This window comes from Natator depressus, chromosome 26, assembly GCF_965152275.1.
Source record: "Natator depressus isolate rNatDep1 chromosome 26, rNatDep2.hap1, whole genome shotgun sequence".
Taxonomy (NCBI): Eukaryota; Metazoa; Chordata; order Testudines; family Cheloniidae; genus Natator; species Natator depressus.
Window position 1 is genome coordinate 13,675,173 of NC_134259.1, and position 15,376 is coordinate 13,690,548.

Sequence of the window (15,376 nt, forward strand, 5' to 3'; positions counted from 1 at the left end):
GGGGGGGCGAAGCTGTCTGTCAGGCGGATGCTCATTGGCTGGGTCCCCCAGCGGCCGCGGGCATGCGCAGTGCGAGAGCGCCCCGTGGCACTGACTCCCCGCCGGCACTTCCGGCCGCTCCATTTTGCTTCCGGGTCAGCGCGGGGCGGCGGTGGTTCTTTCCTCCGCCCACTGCCCAGGCCGTCGCAGCAACCGCCGGCGCCGCAGGAGGGAGGCGGGACCCGCCCGGTACCGACCCCGGGTCCGAGCGAGCGAGCTCCTGAGGGCGGGGCTCTGGGGAGCCGGGTCCGTCCTGCCTCCGGCGGGGTCGGGCGGGAGCGGGAGTCTCCGAGCCCCGCGCCGGGGGGCCGCAGCCAGGCCCTGCTCTGGGGCGGTAGGGCTGGGGGGGGTCCCCGGGTGTCGGGCCCCGGCACGGGCTGGGGGAGTGAAGGGGGCTGTCGGGGGTGCGGGGGGCGGTCCGGCCTGGGGGGGGCGCTCTCGGGGGGGCGGGGGGCGGTCCGGGCTGGGGGGGGCGCTCTCGGGGGGGCGGGGGGCGGTCCGGGCTGGGGGGGCGCTCTCGGGGGTGGTCCGGACTGGGGGGGGCGCTCTCGGGGGGGCGGGGGGCGGTCCGGGCTGGGGGCGGCGCTCTCGGGGGGGCGCTCTCGGGGTTGGGGGGGGCGGTCAGGGCTTGTTTCCTGGGTCTCTTCACCGGCCCTGACTCTGACCTTCTCGCTCAGGCGGCTGCTGGGAAGGCACCAGGATGAAGCTTTACAGCCTAAGTGTCCTTTACAAAGGCGACCCCAAAGTGCACTTGCTGAAAGCTGCCTTCGACTTGTCCTCGTTCAGCTTCTTCCAGAAAACCAGGTGGGTCAGTCCCTGAGGCGCTGGCTGGGGAACTCCCTCCCCTGTGCTGAGCGGCCGCCTCCCTGGCTGGAACAGATAGCTCCATAAGGGCAATCAGGGGTTGGTGCGTAGGCTTTGGGGGCTGGGGTTCAAGCCCCTGCTCTGCCACAGACTCCCTGTGTGAACCCCAGCAAGTCACTTAGGTCGATCCACAAAGGAAGGTAGGTGGGTGCCTAAATCTCATTTTTGGTTTCACAGACTGGGGACAAACCCCTATCATGAGTACAGGAGGCAATCCAGTAAGCAAGCTCAGAGGCTGCCTGCTGGATTAGGTCCCATTCAAAATCTGGCCAAAGAGGAGGAAGTGGTCTTCATACCGCCCCCCTTTATAACATTTAGCCCAGTGGTTAGAGCACTCACCTGGGATCTGGGAAACCTCAGTTTAGTTCCCCCTCTGCCTAATGGGGAGAATGGATTTGACCAGAGCTGTCTCCTCTCTTAGGGAGGTGTTGTAACCCCTGAGCTATGGGGTATTGTGCTGTGGGGCTCTCTCAGTTCTTCCATTTGGAGCTATTCCTCTGTGGATAAATAGTGACACACTGGTTGGAGAAAGGGGTCTGCGTCCTGTGTGCCCTGCCTCCCAAGTGGGTGCTCTAAGTGTCAGGCTGCAGTGTCATTCTCTCTTTCACACCCAGTGGCTCGTTAAGTATTTATTCCCAGTGGAACAGTCTGTAAAACAGGGATGCTAATCTGTCCCTCTGGGGTATGGTGAGGGTAACTGCATGAGAGATTGTGTGGTGGTCATATACTACAGTAATAGGGCCCATAGAAGTACCTGAGATGGGTAGAACGAACATCCAATACGAGTGACCTTTTAAATGGGTGAATAAGGTGTTTTTTTATCACAGCAAAAGGTCTGTGAATAGATCAGTGCCTGAGCTGGTATGTTTTGCAGGTTTTACAAGGCTGATGCAGTGGGGTATACAAAATAAGAGAGCATATATTGATGTGAATTGTAATCCATATCCTGGATAATATGTGAACAGATCTGTTTAGTCTCACAAGCTTCTCAGCTCATGAAGAGACTTGAAAAACAAATGGGAGATAATTTGTGGGTTTCGCTTTACCAATCCAGCTGGAGCGATCAGTGTATTTGTATTTAGCAATTGCTACTATTGTTCCACTTGTGATAACATACTATGTAGGCTTGGCACATCCCCTTTGCTTAAGGTGTTTAGTTGTGTAGAGACTACTGCTGATGGTTCAGGCCAGAGTGCTCAAAGCTAAATGCTAATCCCAGCTCCTTGTTATCCTGGTGGTTCACAATCCTCTCAGCATTAGGGTGTAATCTGTACTTGCAGAAGAGTTTACCCATGTTACCCTTACATCAGTTAACCTGCGCTAGAAGTACAGCCCCCAACCATTAAGATGGGGTAATACCCCTAAAGCTTTTGAAAGAAGTAGTTGTATTCGCAAGTGCCTGACTGCAAAACAACTTCCCTTCTAACCTCCTGGTTTCAGATGCTCATAATTTTAAGAAACGTTTGTCTTCTGCCCTGAAATTTTCCATGCTTGGTGTGTGCCCAAAGGTGACTTTTAAAGCATGAGCAAACTCTCTCTTCTGTGGTTCTGATGTGCGGGAGGGCAGAGTGAGTTTGGAGGAGAAATACCATTGTTAGAATTTATTTTATAAATGTTTACTTCCTTTGCCAAGGTTACACAAAAATAGCTGAGATTTGAAGCTTGGCCATTACTTGATACTTAGGCCTGCTGGGGCTTTTACTTGATGGTGGATTACGTTAGGGGGATTTTTTTTAAAAGATAAGCATTAAACAAACGCACTCCTGTGCTCCTTCTGCGATTTACCTGTGCTTAAGGAAGTTGTACCCCTCTGACATCATTATATATTTTCCCTGTTTGGCATGACCAGAAATCTTGCATGAACGAGGGCTGATGCATGAGGGGAAACTGCAGTTTGCTAATTGAAATTTAATAAAATCCTCCCGGAAGAACTGCCTTAATGTCAGAGGCAGAAGAAAATCACAGATGCAGGAAAAAGTCACAGATCCTACAATTTGTCCTGCGTTCTACAACAGGCTGCTAATGGGAATTTATGATTTTTTTTTAAAGAATCAGTTTCTTTTTATTTTCAAAATTTACAATCACCTCAATGTAAATTGATCAACACTAGTAGAATCCCAGGGAGTCCTGCCGTATCTCCCCCTAACTCAGGCCCACTCAGATGCAAAGACGACGTAAAGTACAGGTAGTTTTCTCTTACTCATTTAAAAAAAATCTCAATTGTGGGGGAAAATAATTTCCCCGCATTATTAATTCGACTGCTTTACACATGCATCATCTTGTACTGCTTTTTTTTCCTTCCAAGTACCCCAATCCTGCAAACACACGTGCTTAACTTCGTGTGCACAAATAGCTCCTTTGAATTCAGTGTGTAAACGCTTGCAAGCAGTATTAAGGATTAACAAATTTGGCCTAAAATTTGAATTTTGTCTTAAGTTTTTAGTGTCTCCTGGTCCTGGAAAGGTACTGGGATTTTAAAGTGAATGTTTAAATGCTTTTTTTAATTCATGGCAATCTTGTCCAGTGATCTCTTTCATGAGACTTACTAAAACGTCATAATTAAACATGGAGGGGTAGGTGAGGGAGAGAGACTGTGATCAGGTACCTCACAGAGTACCTAATTTAACGCCCCACCTGCACTTTTTTTATCAGAATTGTAATTTGAGTATTTTTCAGAATTGTCACCAGGAATTAGCAGCCGTGTTAGTCTCTATTAGCAAAAAGAAAAGGAGGACTTGTGGCACCTTAGAGACTAACCAATTTATATGAGCATAAGCTTTCGTGAGCTACAGCTCACTTCATCGGATGCGCTCAAATAAGTTGGTTAGTCTCTAAGGTGCCACAAGTACTCCTTTTCTTTTTACCAGGAATTAGGTTTGATTTGTGTTGTATTGTAATCAGCCCTTGGACTTATTCCTTAAAAATCCGCACGTGCCTGGAATTTCAAATTCATACCTCATCTGGCAGCCTGTATTACAAAACCTGAGACCAATAGGAATGATTCTGTAGTCTTTCATTTCAATCTCCGATGGAACACTTTCCTGAGCAAATCTTCCCCTGCAGGTTTTGGAAGCCTTATGTTGCAGTACTGAGAATCTGAAAGTGAAACTGACTTTTGATTCCCCATTGTCCAGACTGGGAGTAATGCAAAAAGTAAATAGTAACAAGTGAATTGATTACTTAAAACTTTCACTTTCAATAATTGAAAATGGGTAAAACAAACTGGCTAACTACACATTAACATTGTCACTTTATAGCAGTATATGATTGCATTAATCCATATATTTCATCTAAGTTGTATACCGTAGGGGTGGGGGTGTAGAAACTGTCTAAATGTGGAATGCATTGCAACAGCGTGGATTTAAACAAAACTTGTGGTCTGAACAAGTATGTGCCGAGAATGGTTTGTTATAAAGGCAGCTTTCTGTGTACTGGAGCTTGAAAGAGGGGAGGAGAGCTATTGTGGGATGTGGGAAGATGGCTGAATAAGGCAGCAGTAAAGGAGCTATAGGGGGATGCAAATTATCCTTTCCAGAAGCTGTTTTTGACTTGACTTATTCAAAAAGGCCAGGTAGCATACCTGAAAATAAAGTATGGGACTCTGGGCTTCTGGTGGGAAGAGAGCATTGCATAAAGGCCATACTTGCTACCTTTGGTTGATTAGTCTGTTCTAATCTGTGTTTTACTCCTGGGGAGTAGTCCCACTAAAACCAGTTGTGGGGCTTGAAGTTACCAGATTCTTAGCTAGACTCTAGCCTCCCTAGTGGGATTCGGGACTGTGCTCTGACTAGAACCTGCTGATCCTTGCACCTGAAGCCCCTAGGAAGAGGGAGGTAGCTGGGATTTTGGCCTGGTGGACTCTGCCTAGAAGCACCATCTTTCATATGTCTGACTAGTAGGTGTCTGATAAATGTGAATGTCCACATCCTGCCCCTTCCCCCATGCAAACCAATAGCTGAAAGGGAGAAGAATTTCTCTCTTCTCAGCCCTCCAAAGCCTCCTGACAATTGATGGAGTGTACGTTTCTGCTAACAAGCATGGTGCTTCCTTGTGACTAACTCCAGCACCTGCCTGTGCTCCTAGTCTTCCCCAAGAGCAGTGTGAAACTGACCGAAGTCTTGGCAGTTTCACGGCTGCTTCCAGGGTTCTAAATGGAGGGGTGGGTTTACATCTCTCTGTAATTGTTTCAGTTTGCAGACTCAAGACACAGCTATCGGTTTATTCTTGGTTCATGTTTTCAAGGCTATCCTTATAACTGAGAGGTCTAGAAATAAGGTACTTATGAAATGAAAGCCTAGATTTTTGCAGAGTCTGAGTATACTGTGCAGGCCCCAAAAATACGTCAACCAGGATGAATGTATGACACGTCTATTTTAGTGCCACTTCACGCTACGTTAGTGAGACTGCTCTGGGATGCAGTGCACTTGCTTTTAAAGCCAGAACAAGAGGAAATACAACTTGAAGACAGCTTTGAGGAAAAGAATTTGAGACTCAGAGGAAGATTAAAGGCACTTGAATGTTTTTAAACTGAAATGGTGGTGAACTTTCACCTTCTTTCCCCTTCCCCCTCTCCTTAAAGGCAAGTAAGTCTTTTCCTTCCCTTCTTTTATGGGGTTAAAACCAGGAGAAATAGCTTTTGGGGCTCTTCCATGTTAGTAATGAAGACTTCTGCTTCAGGTGTTCAATTACCACTAAAATGTCTCTCCTGCACTCCACCCCTGTACAGTTGCTCTGGGATCTGCATTAAGTTGGTGTCTTTCTCATGCATCATCCCCAGTAATAAAGATTCTCCAGGCCAAACAGACTCTGTGACACTTCTGGAAAGCCAAGGAAGGTCAAGTGATTAGACCTTGGTAAATTCCAATGATGCACAAAAAGGGATTAAATTCAATTCACTCTCCCCGAATGTCTTGGCACTTTAGGGCTCTCAGGAGTAAAGACAAGCAATTAATTTTTAGTCACTAAAATCAGGAGGTCTCTTTAAATACACACAGGGCAGATCTTAAGTTTGACAGTGTCAGTTTACTTAGTTCCTAAGTCAATAAAGGACAAATTCAACTTGGAGATTAGAAAACTCTGATAAGGTTGTGAAATGGGAATGGTCTAATGAGATGTCTGGGCTAAAGTCAGGTGTCATGGTTAGACACTTGTGGACAGGATACTTTAGAGTCCTTCCTACTGGACTGATTGACCAAGAGGGCCTCTCCCTGCCACTGCACCTGTAGTTCGCCTACTCTAAAGTAATCGTGAATACCACCCATGTTCCCAATATCTTAGACCACTGCACAAGCTTAGGAGTTAATAGAAAACCATTGTAAGATACTGGGGCTTGATGGAAAAAGAAACTTACGTACAGTATATAAGAAAGCAGAATGCCTTAGCAGTGTGTGAAAAAGACCCTCTTCATGGAGACCACCACTTGTGTCCCACATGCTGCTCAGTGGCATTCCTAAGAGAGTAGGCTAGGATGAGAACTGAGGCTTCATGCACACCTTTTAATGCTAGGCAGCGAAGGTGCATTGCCTTCTGTGTAGCCCTGTCTACGGGAAACACTGCAGGCTGAGCCCCCGCCCTTCAGTTCCACGCAGTACACATACTGAAGTGCATATGGTAGGGCTGGGTAGTAACACAGACCTGTGAGTTAATTTATGTTAATCAGCAGAGCCGACACTGGTGGTCTGGGTCTGTAGTTGGCCCGGTTCTCAAAGTGGTCAAGGCGCTATCCTGAGTGCAAGATTTAAAGGAACCCTTTTTATTGGTCACCACAATTTTCCCACGAGCACCTGCTCTGCAGTGAGTTAATACAGCAGCTGCTGGCAAACTTGCTTTGTTCTCGGCACCATTGTGGCGATCGGTCTGTTTGGGGGTGGGGAGATGCTAGTGTAAGAGAATGTTAAGTAATGAAATGCTTTGTGTTTGCAGTGTTCAGGAATTCATGACCTTCACGAGCCAGCTGATTGTAGAGCGCTCGGTGCTGGGCAGCCGAGCATCAGTGAAGGAGCAAGGTAAGAGAGGATGCAAGGGTCTTGATCACGCAGGGTTACGGAGGGTAACGTACTGGAATGCAGATTTTCTGTATCTTGTGAGATACAGAGCAGCTGTGTGCCTTTGAGAGTTTAATTCTTTTCCCTGGGCATCTGCTTCTCCAGAGACTCTGTTGCTGGCTACTGTCCCCCTCCCTTTCATTGCAATCGGCAGGAGCTGTTTCTCTGGCTACGCAAGTCATGCAGGATTAGTCAAACATCCGGCCTAAATTGCTTGATTAAATTGCAAAGCACCTAATGCCCAATGAAAAGTGGACGTCTGGAGTCCTGGCTGGATGAGGCACAGCTCTTAACATCCACCCTGAGGTGTGGCATGACTCGTAGGAGTTTCCACAGTGACAGCCACCTCTTCTACTCCTGTAGTACTGAACATTCCTGGCTGCTGATGTCATGACCTCTCCTCTGCCCAAGTAGCTCTGGCATCCCCTCATGGCATTGTGGTATGTGCATGAGAAATCTGGCACCAAAGGGTTAACCATGCCTATCTTTTGGGTGTGTGCTGTAGAGCAGAGGTTCTCAAACTGTGGTCCATGGACCACCAGTGGTCCGCGGGCTCCATTCAGGTGGTCCGCGGATAGTTCCCTCTAAGGTGCATGCCTGGGCGGCCGCACACAAGAGAATGAAGGGCCACCCACCTAATTAGTGGAGCCGCACAGGCGTGGCTCCACTAATTAGGCATCTGGACCCTGGAGAAGACACACATGTAAAGTGAGGTGCTGGCCTCGGGGGGGATAGGAGGCAGGTGGGATGGAGCAGTGGGGTGAGAAGAGGGGGTGGGGGAATTTGGGACATTCAGGGCTGTGGCGGCCAGAGAAAGAGGCGACTTTCCCCAGCTCCAGGGCTGCAGCTGCCGGGGAGAGATGGCCCTCCTTCCCAGCTTCAGCCGTGGCAGGGGAGAGAGGGCACATCCGTCGCATTAGAAAGGTAAGTCTACTGATATTAAAATATGAGTTGTGTGCTTTTATTTATAGAACAAAAAAAGCTGCTTATTATTAAGGTTTTTTATATAATGCTTTTATCCAAAGCGCTTTACAATAGTTAGCTAACGGTACAAACAACATTTGGAAAGATCATTAAGCGGTCCTTTGAGACCCTCAGCAATTTTCAAGTGGTCCATGGAGAAGAAGAAAAAAATTTGAGAACCACTGTTGTAGAGTATCTGGGAACTTCCTCCATTTGTAGAATAAACTCGGGGTTCCTGAGTAACCGTGTTGGTCTCTGATTGGCAGTTTTGATTCCGTCGGGCCAGGAGGTGCGCAAAAGATTGTGAGGTGGGAGGGAATCTGGATTTCAATCCATGCTGGACCCCAGCCAAGTCAATGCTGACTGGTGCTTCTGCTGTCCCAGCTGGAAAATCAAGTAAGCGCAGGAACCTGCCTGACTACCAGATGCTGCTTTTGCGCTTCATTCCTCACCTTACCCTAACTCCACACAAGCCCTGCCGCTGAACTGAGCCTCACATGTGTACTGCCTGAACTCCCCTCTCCAGCCCACAGAGCTGCTCAGATCTTCCTGCCGTTACTTTCAACCCCAGCCCTCTGCTGGCTTCTCCTGCGTAGAGTTCAAACTCCATGTCCCTGTGCTCCAGGCTGTGAACTGTGATGCTCCACCTGATACAGCCCTTGTCTTCCTGTCCCACCGTTTGTACTCTTCTCTGCCATCACCTGTCTGCCCAAACTCCTGACTCCTAGCCTCAATCCGTACACCTCCCTGTATGCCACATCGCCTTGCTCCAAATGTTCTAAAATCTGTGTTCTCACTAATAGTATGTAATAGTGAGTCATGAAATATTAACCCCCCCAGAACCAACAGAATGTGTAACGCAAACAACCTGAATGGCCCAGTTGTATGTTACCTCCCTTCCCCACCTTTGTTTAACTTAGATTGTACACGCTTTGCCGTGGTTACATTTGTCGTGCACCATGCGTGCCATGGGGGAACAGAAATTATCTAACTCACTCAGCACTCTTGTGTGCTGCCCCTGGTCTTCCCTGGGGAGAAACGCATTGCATCCCCTTCTGCTTCCTTCCTAGTGAAACCCACATGCTGCCTCTGAGCTAAACGTTGCCAAAATGTGAACCCTGGATCCTAGTTTGGACAGCGGAGTGCTAGTCCATGACAGTTGGCTGATTTTTACACGTGGGTTGCTCTGAATGCTGCTTGATGACCCCATGCTGTGCACTTCTCTGTGAAACCTTTGCCCTTGGTCTTTGGTTCAGAATACCTCTGCCATGTGTACGTGCGGAGTGACCGACTGGCTGGAGTGGTGATCGCAGACAACGAGTATCCACCGCGCGTGTGTTTCACCTTGCTGGAGAAGGTAAACTCAACTTAGGGTTCTCTTTGTTTCTGGAGATGAGCTGTGCAGCTAGGACGATGCACGGCAGGAGGAGACTTCAACTGTGTATTCAGAGTCCTGAATTTGCTTCCCTTTTAGCTGAAAAGCGACTTGCTGCTTGGGCATTTGAGACTCTACAAATCTTTTCTTGTTTGCTGACATTACTGTCACAAATTAGCTACATGGTGATGGTAGGAGTGAGCAGGGTAGGATCTGTTCAGGCCTAAGACTTCTTCATGGGCTGGGTGATGCAGTGGGTTAATGCATTTTACCTTGGCCGACCTGGGTTCAATCCTGATTAGACCCCAAGAAAGAAGGGTCTGATGCTCTTAGCCTGATACTTAGTGAGTATTTGTTCTCACAGAAACATTCTGCAGTCTGGCCCAGGCTTTCAAGTGGTCAGAACTGGTGCCTGGATGTTACAGTTCTGTCCGACTTGTATCACAACTTGCATGGCCTCTGTCTGTGTTCTTAGCTATGGTCGCTGTTAGTCACGCATCTGGACGCCAGGGTGTCCTGCGTGTCCGTGAAGACTATGGGGCTCTTGGGAGAGGGGAAGTCCTTGGTATGTTATCTGAATTCTAGTGACAGTCTTCCCATGGGACACTTAATATACTCCCAGCTTGCATTCCTCTGTAGGTTGCAAGACAGGAGTTGGGTCCCAACCCTCTTCCGTCTGTTGGTAGAGAGCAGGATGCCAAGGAATGACTTAACGATTCTGAGATCTCAAGCCCTGTTGTGGGTGTCTGAGTGGAGAAGACAGCTGGGTGCTCACCACTGGGTTTGCTTTGCATTGCAGGTGCTGGATGAGTTCTCCACGCAGGTCAGTAGGGCAGACTGGCCCTCAGGCTCTCCATCTACGATTAACTATGCAGCCTTGGACGGTTACCTTAGTAAATATCAGGTATGACATGCATTTACTGACTGTCGGGATGTCAGAAGGCAGAGAAGCAGTAGGAAAAGGGTGGTCTTAGTGGGTAGGCTGCTGGCCTAGAACTTGGGAGTGCTGGGTTTAGCTCCCTGTTCCTCCAGGCTTCCAGCAAATCACTTAGTTGTGCCGGGCTTCAGTTGCCCATTTGTAAAATAGGGCCCGTAGCTCTGCCCTGCGTCTCGGGGTACGGAGGGTCAGTACGCCAGCAGTAGTGAGGTGTCCAGCCACTGCAGTCATGGGGCTGGCTGAGTGCCTAAGGTGAATGAATAGGTCTGTTCCCTCACTGCTCAGACCAGCTCTGCAGTCTGCTCCTGGCCTCTAGGCCTTCCTGGGAGTGTGAGGAAGGCCTTTAGCTGGGAACCCCCAGCAATCCCACTGAGAAACATCAGCTCCATTTGCAGCCTCCACAGGGGCTTGTATCTGGGCAGGGTAAAAGACGGTCTCCCTGTGCACCCGCAGGGCGTGGAGTGCTTTGAGGGGGGGAGTCCAGCTTCCTGCTTGGCTACATATGGGCTCATGGGCCTGCAGACGCTGTCCTTGGAATAGTGTGTCTACGTAATGTGCTGTGTTCTTGCTCTCCAAGAATCCCCGGGAGGCAGATGCGATGACGAAAGTGCAGGCGGAGCTGGACGAGACCAAAATAATTCTGGTAAGGGCTGCGTGCATGGGAAAGGGAAGCGAGGAGGGCTTCCCGGGGCAGCCGCTGCTGTGAACCCTTAGCCTCCGTGGGGGCGTTTGGCTCAGTCTCCTGGGAATTGGTGCTGTCAGTCTGGTACTAGACCCTGCCTGAGGACTGTGCTGCGGACACCCCCTGTCTCCATTCATGAAGTCAGCTGAACCCAACTCCAGACTGGCCTGAACTCCTGGGATGGCTTGACTGTCAGGAGTTGTGTGGGTTCCCAGCCATTACTTGGAAATAAGCAGATGTATTAGAGTCTGAAGTTAGTTTGATAACCGTCCATAGACTGCATAGGGCAGGCTGGGTCACATAGCACCAGACTGTGGGGCTGCATTTGAGTCCCAGGTATCAGGCTGCCAGGGCACCAGGGAAAAGAGCAAAGGCATTGGCTATCCTCCCCTCTAATGGGGCGAGACTGGGAAGCAGGGTCTTGAAGGACCCAAGAAGTCACAAGCCCATGCGAGGCCTCTTCGTGCTCTTTACCGTGGATTTCCTTGTGACCTCCCAGGGCGGGCGAGGTGGCATCGCCATTCACACATGCGATGCGGTGTCCTGGGAGCTAACCACGTGGTGATTGGACAGTGGCTGGTGCGCAGCCTGGCGAGAGCTGCCCTGAGGGCTCTGGGCATGGAGAGCCAATAGCCTAGCTAGGGAGAAACTGAAAGTATTTGGCCCTGGTGCCGTCACAGCCGCTGGGTGAGGCACGGGGGTCTCAGCTCTGGTGTCACTTCTCGCCCTCTGCAGCACAACACTATGGAGTCTCTGCTGGAGCGCGGGGAGAAGCTGGATGACTTGGTGGCCAAGTCGGAGGTGCTTGGGCAGCATTCCAAACACTTCTACAAAACTGTAAGTGGCTCGGCGCGGCCGCCCAAAAAGCATGAGGTAGGGGGTAGCGAGGGCAGAGGGCCAGCCGTGTGCTGCGCCAGGCCAGCACTTGGCATGACTGAGCAGTTTACCATGGGCAAAGCTCCAGACATAAATCCTGTTAAGTAGGCACTCAGATATTACCCCGGTGTCTGATGTAGGGCAGGCTGGGGCCCCGGATGCCAGGGCTGGCTGGCTAAGGCTGAATCTAGCTTAGAGTGGATGCTTAAGTGTGGAGGAGAAGTATGAACCAAGACTAGAGATGGTCACCTCCTTGGGGCTGTTCTCTGGTCCCAGCTGCCAGGAGCATGCTTCTCTTTGGCGAGAAGGCTGCAGCTTTGCTCTGGGCTGCAGGGATTTCCTCTCAGAGTGCAGTGCCCCCTTGTGCCAGGGCTCTGTGAGCTACCTTGGCTTCCAGCCATTTTATTGTTTGCATGCACCAGTGCCTCAGAGGCCTCCTGCTGGAGCCGGCTCCCATTGTGCCAGGTGCTGAGCAAAGCTGGTCCCTGCTCCGAAGAGCACAGTGACTTCTAGGTGAAGCTAAGGTGCTCGGTTTGTTTGCAAACTCCCTTAGTGAGTCTGTGGGTGACCCTCAAGGTGGGTGTTGATGGGAGGGGCAGAGGTGGCGGGTTTTCAGAAATACCCTTCCCTCTGCCTCGCTCCAGCAAGCCCGGAGTTGGTGACATGGCACAGGCTACCCCGCTGGGGTTTGGAAGTGACTGAGCTGCTGACAGGGCAGCGATGTCCCCATGCCCAGCCCAAGGCAGGAGGGCTGGGCATTACAGAAGTGCTGTGGCAGGGGGGTTTCCCAACAGAAGAGGATAATGTGTGTGGGAGGGGGTGGAACTTGGAGTGGAGGGCACTGAACTAGCTAAAGCCATGGCCTTGCAGCTGTGCTCACTTCTGCTAGTGAGCATCAAACACCTTGGATGGGTCACAAGCCCCGCATAGGTGACCCCCTCCCAGATCCAAACCCCGCCTGTCCCACGGCTGCTCCGACTCACCGGCCCTGTAGCACAGGGGCAGTGGGCAGGGTTAGGCGTCCCTGTATCTTGCTGACTTTCTGGCACGCGAACTGCAGGGTGCTCACGGTGTGAGCTGGCCTGGGAGGAGCCGGCTGTGAGCCCAGTACACGGGCTCTCGGCCTGTCCCCAGAGGGTAACTCCACCGAGAAGCCTCTCAGTTCTTCTTTCCTTTTCAGGCCCGAAAGCAGAACTCGTGCTGCGAGATCATGTGACCCAGCCGGCTGAGACCGCTGCTCCCGACCGCCTGGCCTTCTCTCACGTTCAGACCTTTAAAGTACATGGGACAAAAAGAGACCGTCTGTGGGTGGGGATCCCCGGTTCCAGGCCGCACCACTGCGGGCGGTGGGGCTGGGACAGGGCTTTTTCGGCACCCCAGGCCCGTCTAGTTAAACAGCTCTTCCTCGGAAAGGCCAGCGAGGCTGAAGAGACAGCGTGACCATTCTCCTACCAGCCCTTTCTGGCCCCGAAGGGCTTGTTGCTTTGACCTCGGGCTTGTAATTGCAGCGCTGAATTGGCCTGGGGCTCTCGCTCCTCATCTCCAGAGATCAGACGCGGACTGCATTCTGGTCACCTTGTTGTTTACAGTCACAACACTAGAGAGGGACTTCAGTAACTGAGACCAGCCAGCGCCACTGCCCAGTGTGGAGGGCTCACTAGCTCAGCCTCCGACTCCTACCCACCCAGTGACTGAACCCTTGGGCGAGGGGCCCGGTTGCTTTGGGCCTCTGAGGAGCGTTGAGAACGGGCATCAGTGTTGTGGGATGTAGCCTTGTTGCTCCCAGGGGTGCTCAGACTGGAGTCTCGGCCAGTCAGGCCTGGAATCTGCCTTGCCACCGGCAGTGAGCAGAGAGAGTCCCCGGGGGCGGGGGGGTGGCACCATTTGGTGCGGAGCAGCAGGAAATGCTGTTGTTTTTGCCTTTCGCCCTGTTCCTCGCCCAGGGGTTGGTGGGTCTCTGCCCTCCATGGGTCTCTGGGCTGTCTCACAGTTACTGTCCGTCCTCCGGCCTCTCGTCAGCCAGCATCCCCATCACTTCGTCCTCCCCAGCGGCTCTGGCCCCCCGGGGCTGTGCTGTCTCCACTGGGAGTTGTGCCAAGTGTGTGCCATGTGCGTGTGCCATGGAACGTGGGTCTCGCTGATCTGCCAGGCCCTGAGCTTCCTGCTGGCTAGTGGAAAAACTAGACCATGATGTTCACGTCCCCTCTCCCTCTGGAGAGGGAGGCTGAGCGGAGCCCACCCCTTTGATCCTTCCATCCTGTCCGTGGAGCTGCATTTTCTTCCCACCTTGGACCTGACTCTTGCTTATCCTTGCCTTTGCCCAGCACTGATGTACTGGGAGTGGGCAGGGGGAACCAGCATCCTTGGGTGGGGCTCTGAAAGGGGAGCAGTCACCTGGGGAGGGGCACCAGGGAGACGAGGCAGCTGCCAGTAACAGCATGCCAGGCACCCGCTCGCTGCCCGGCGGATGTGTCAGCACCACCTCTCGTGGGCGGGTTGAGCACCTGGCTCGGTCTGCACGCGGGAGAGCGGCAGCGAGCGCCCATCCTCGGAGCGGTTCTGCTGTGCAGTGGGAGGTGACCCGAGCGTGCGTGCCCTGGGACGCTGCTCGCAGGCTGTGGGTGCTATCCCTGGAGCAGCGAGAGCTCACTGGCCTCTGCTTCGGTCACCTGGGGGGGGCCTCGCTGCACCTTGGGCTGGCTCTGTTGGGGCTGGGGAAGTCGGTAGGTGCCGGGGAAGAGCAGGACAGAGGGGCATCAGCAGAGCGTGTGCCTGCTTGCCCACCTGGTGCCATGAGCTGCACATCCAGCCTGGGGCTCAAGGCCACTGGACCATGTGCTAAAGCCGTGGCTTGGTAATGCTCTGGGGGTGGGTGCTCCTGGCAGAATCCTCAGCTGCGCCTGGCGCTGCTCTCTGGGCAAGCAGGCAGGGAGCCAGCCCCAGGCATGGCAGAGCCACCCTCTCCATGGGGGTGACTTTCTCCCCACTGGAAGCGTGGAGCTGGGCCTGTACTGCCTGGCACTCCGAGCACCCTCTTGCCCATCGCGTTCCCAGGCCCGTGGCATTGGCCTCTTCCCTCATGTGCCTGGCGGCTGGGCTCAAAGGGTGTGAGCCCAGCCCTGGGGGAAGGAAGGAAGAAGCCCCAGCTCCCAGCCATGCTCCTGGACGCCGTGATGTTCGGTGGCCGTGTTGGCTCTGCACTCCATCCCCCCACTCCTACCGTTTCCAATGGAAAGGCTCTGGCTAGCGGCCGCGGAGACTGTGTAACCGTTGCCTGACTTCTCTGTACGTGATGTTGGCTGGCCTGTACCCGTCTGGATAAAGTTTGTCTTCTCGCCGTTCTCAGCTGGCTTGGGCTTTCATTCGTACTCCAGTTCTCCAGCCAGCTGACCCGGGCCTGTAGCCTGCCAGATCTCCCAGTCCCTGGTTGGCTGTGAAGCCACAGCCCTGGCCACTTGTTGGAGGCGGGAGGGTACTAGGTACAGCTGGAGTGAGTGCCCCTCCGCTGCCTCTGGGGCCACTGCACTTGCTGCTTTCTGAGCCCCTAGGTCCCCTTGTGCCCTACAATGTGGGCAGCATTAGCCCAGGGCCTCTTT

General features: G+C 52.3%; 1 protein-coding gene across 2 annotated transcripts; it reads left to right on the forward strand.

The window, feature by feature from the left end:
- The first annotated feature begins 125 nt into the window (after positions 1–125).
- Positions 126–15,116, forward strand: YKT6 (YKT6 v-SNARE homolog). 2 transcript variants are annotated; one of them, XM_074940240.1, is made up of 8 exons: positions 126–228; positions 717–843; positions 6,826–6,908; positions 9,167–9,267; positions 10,085–10,189; positions 10,800–10,865; positions 11,640–11,741; positions 12,961–15,116. In XM_074940240.1, exons 2-8 carry the CDS (start codon positions 740–742, stop codon positions 12,994–12,996), a joined length of 597 nt encoding a protein of 198 aa, XP_074796341.1. In that variant the 5' UTR covers positions 126–228; positions 717–739; the 3' UTR covers positions 12,997–15,116. The 2 variants fall into 2 exon arrangements, with proteins under 2 accessions (XP_074796341.1, XP_074796340.1); XM_074940239.1 differs by having other exon boundaries at positions 164–285.
- The last annotated feature ends 260 nt before the right edge of the window (positions 15,117–15,376 follow it).

Bases quoted from the DNA above. Each gene is read 5' to 3' on its own strand.
- YKT6 (XM_074940240.1), top strand. From the start codon at position 740: ATGAAGCTTTACAGCCTAAGTGTCCTTTACAAAGGCGACCCCAAAGTG. The intron at 844-6,825 runs GTGGGTCAGTCC...TTGTGTTTGCAG, and splicing joins AGCTTCTTCCAGAAAACCAG to TGTTCAGGAATTCATGACCT. The intron at 9,268-10,084 runs GTAAACTCAACT...TTTGCATTGCAG, and splicing joins GTTTCACCTTGCTGGAGAAG to GTGCTGGATGAGTTCTCCAC.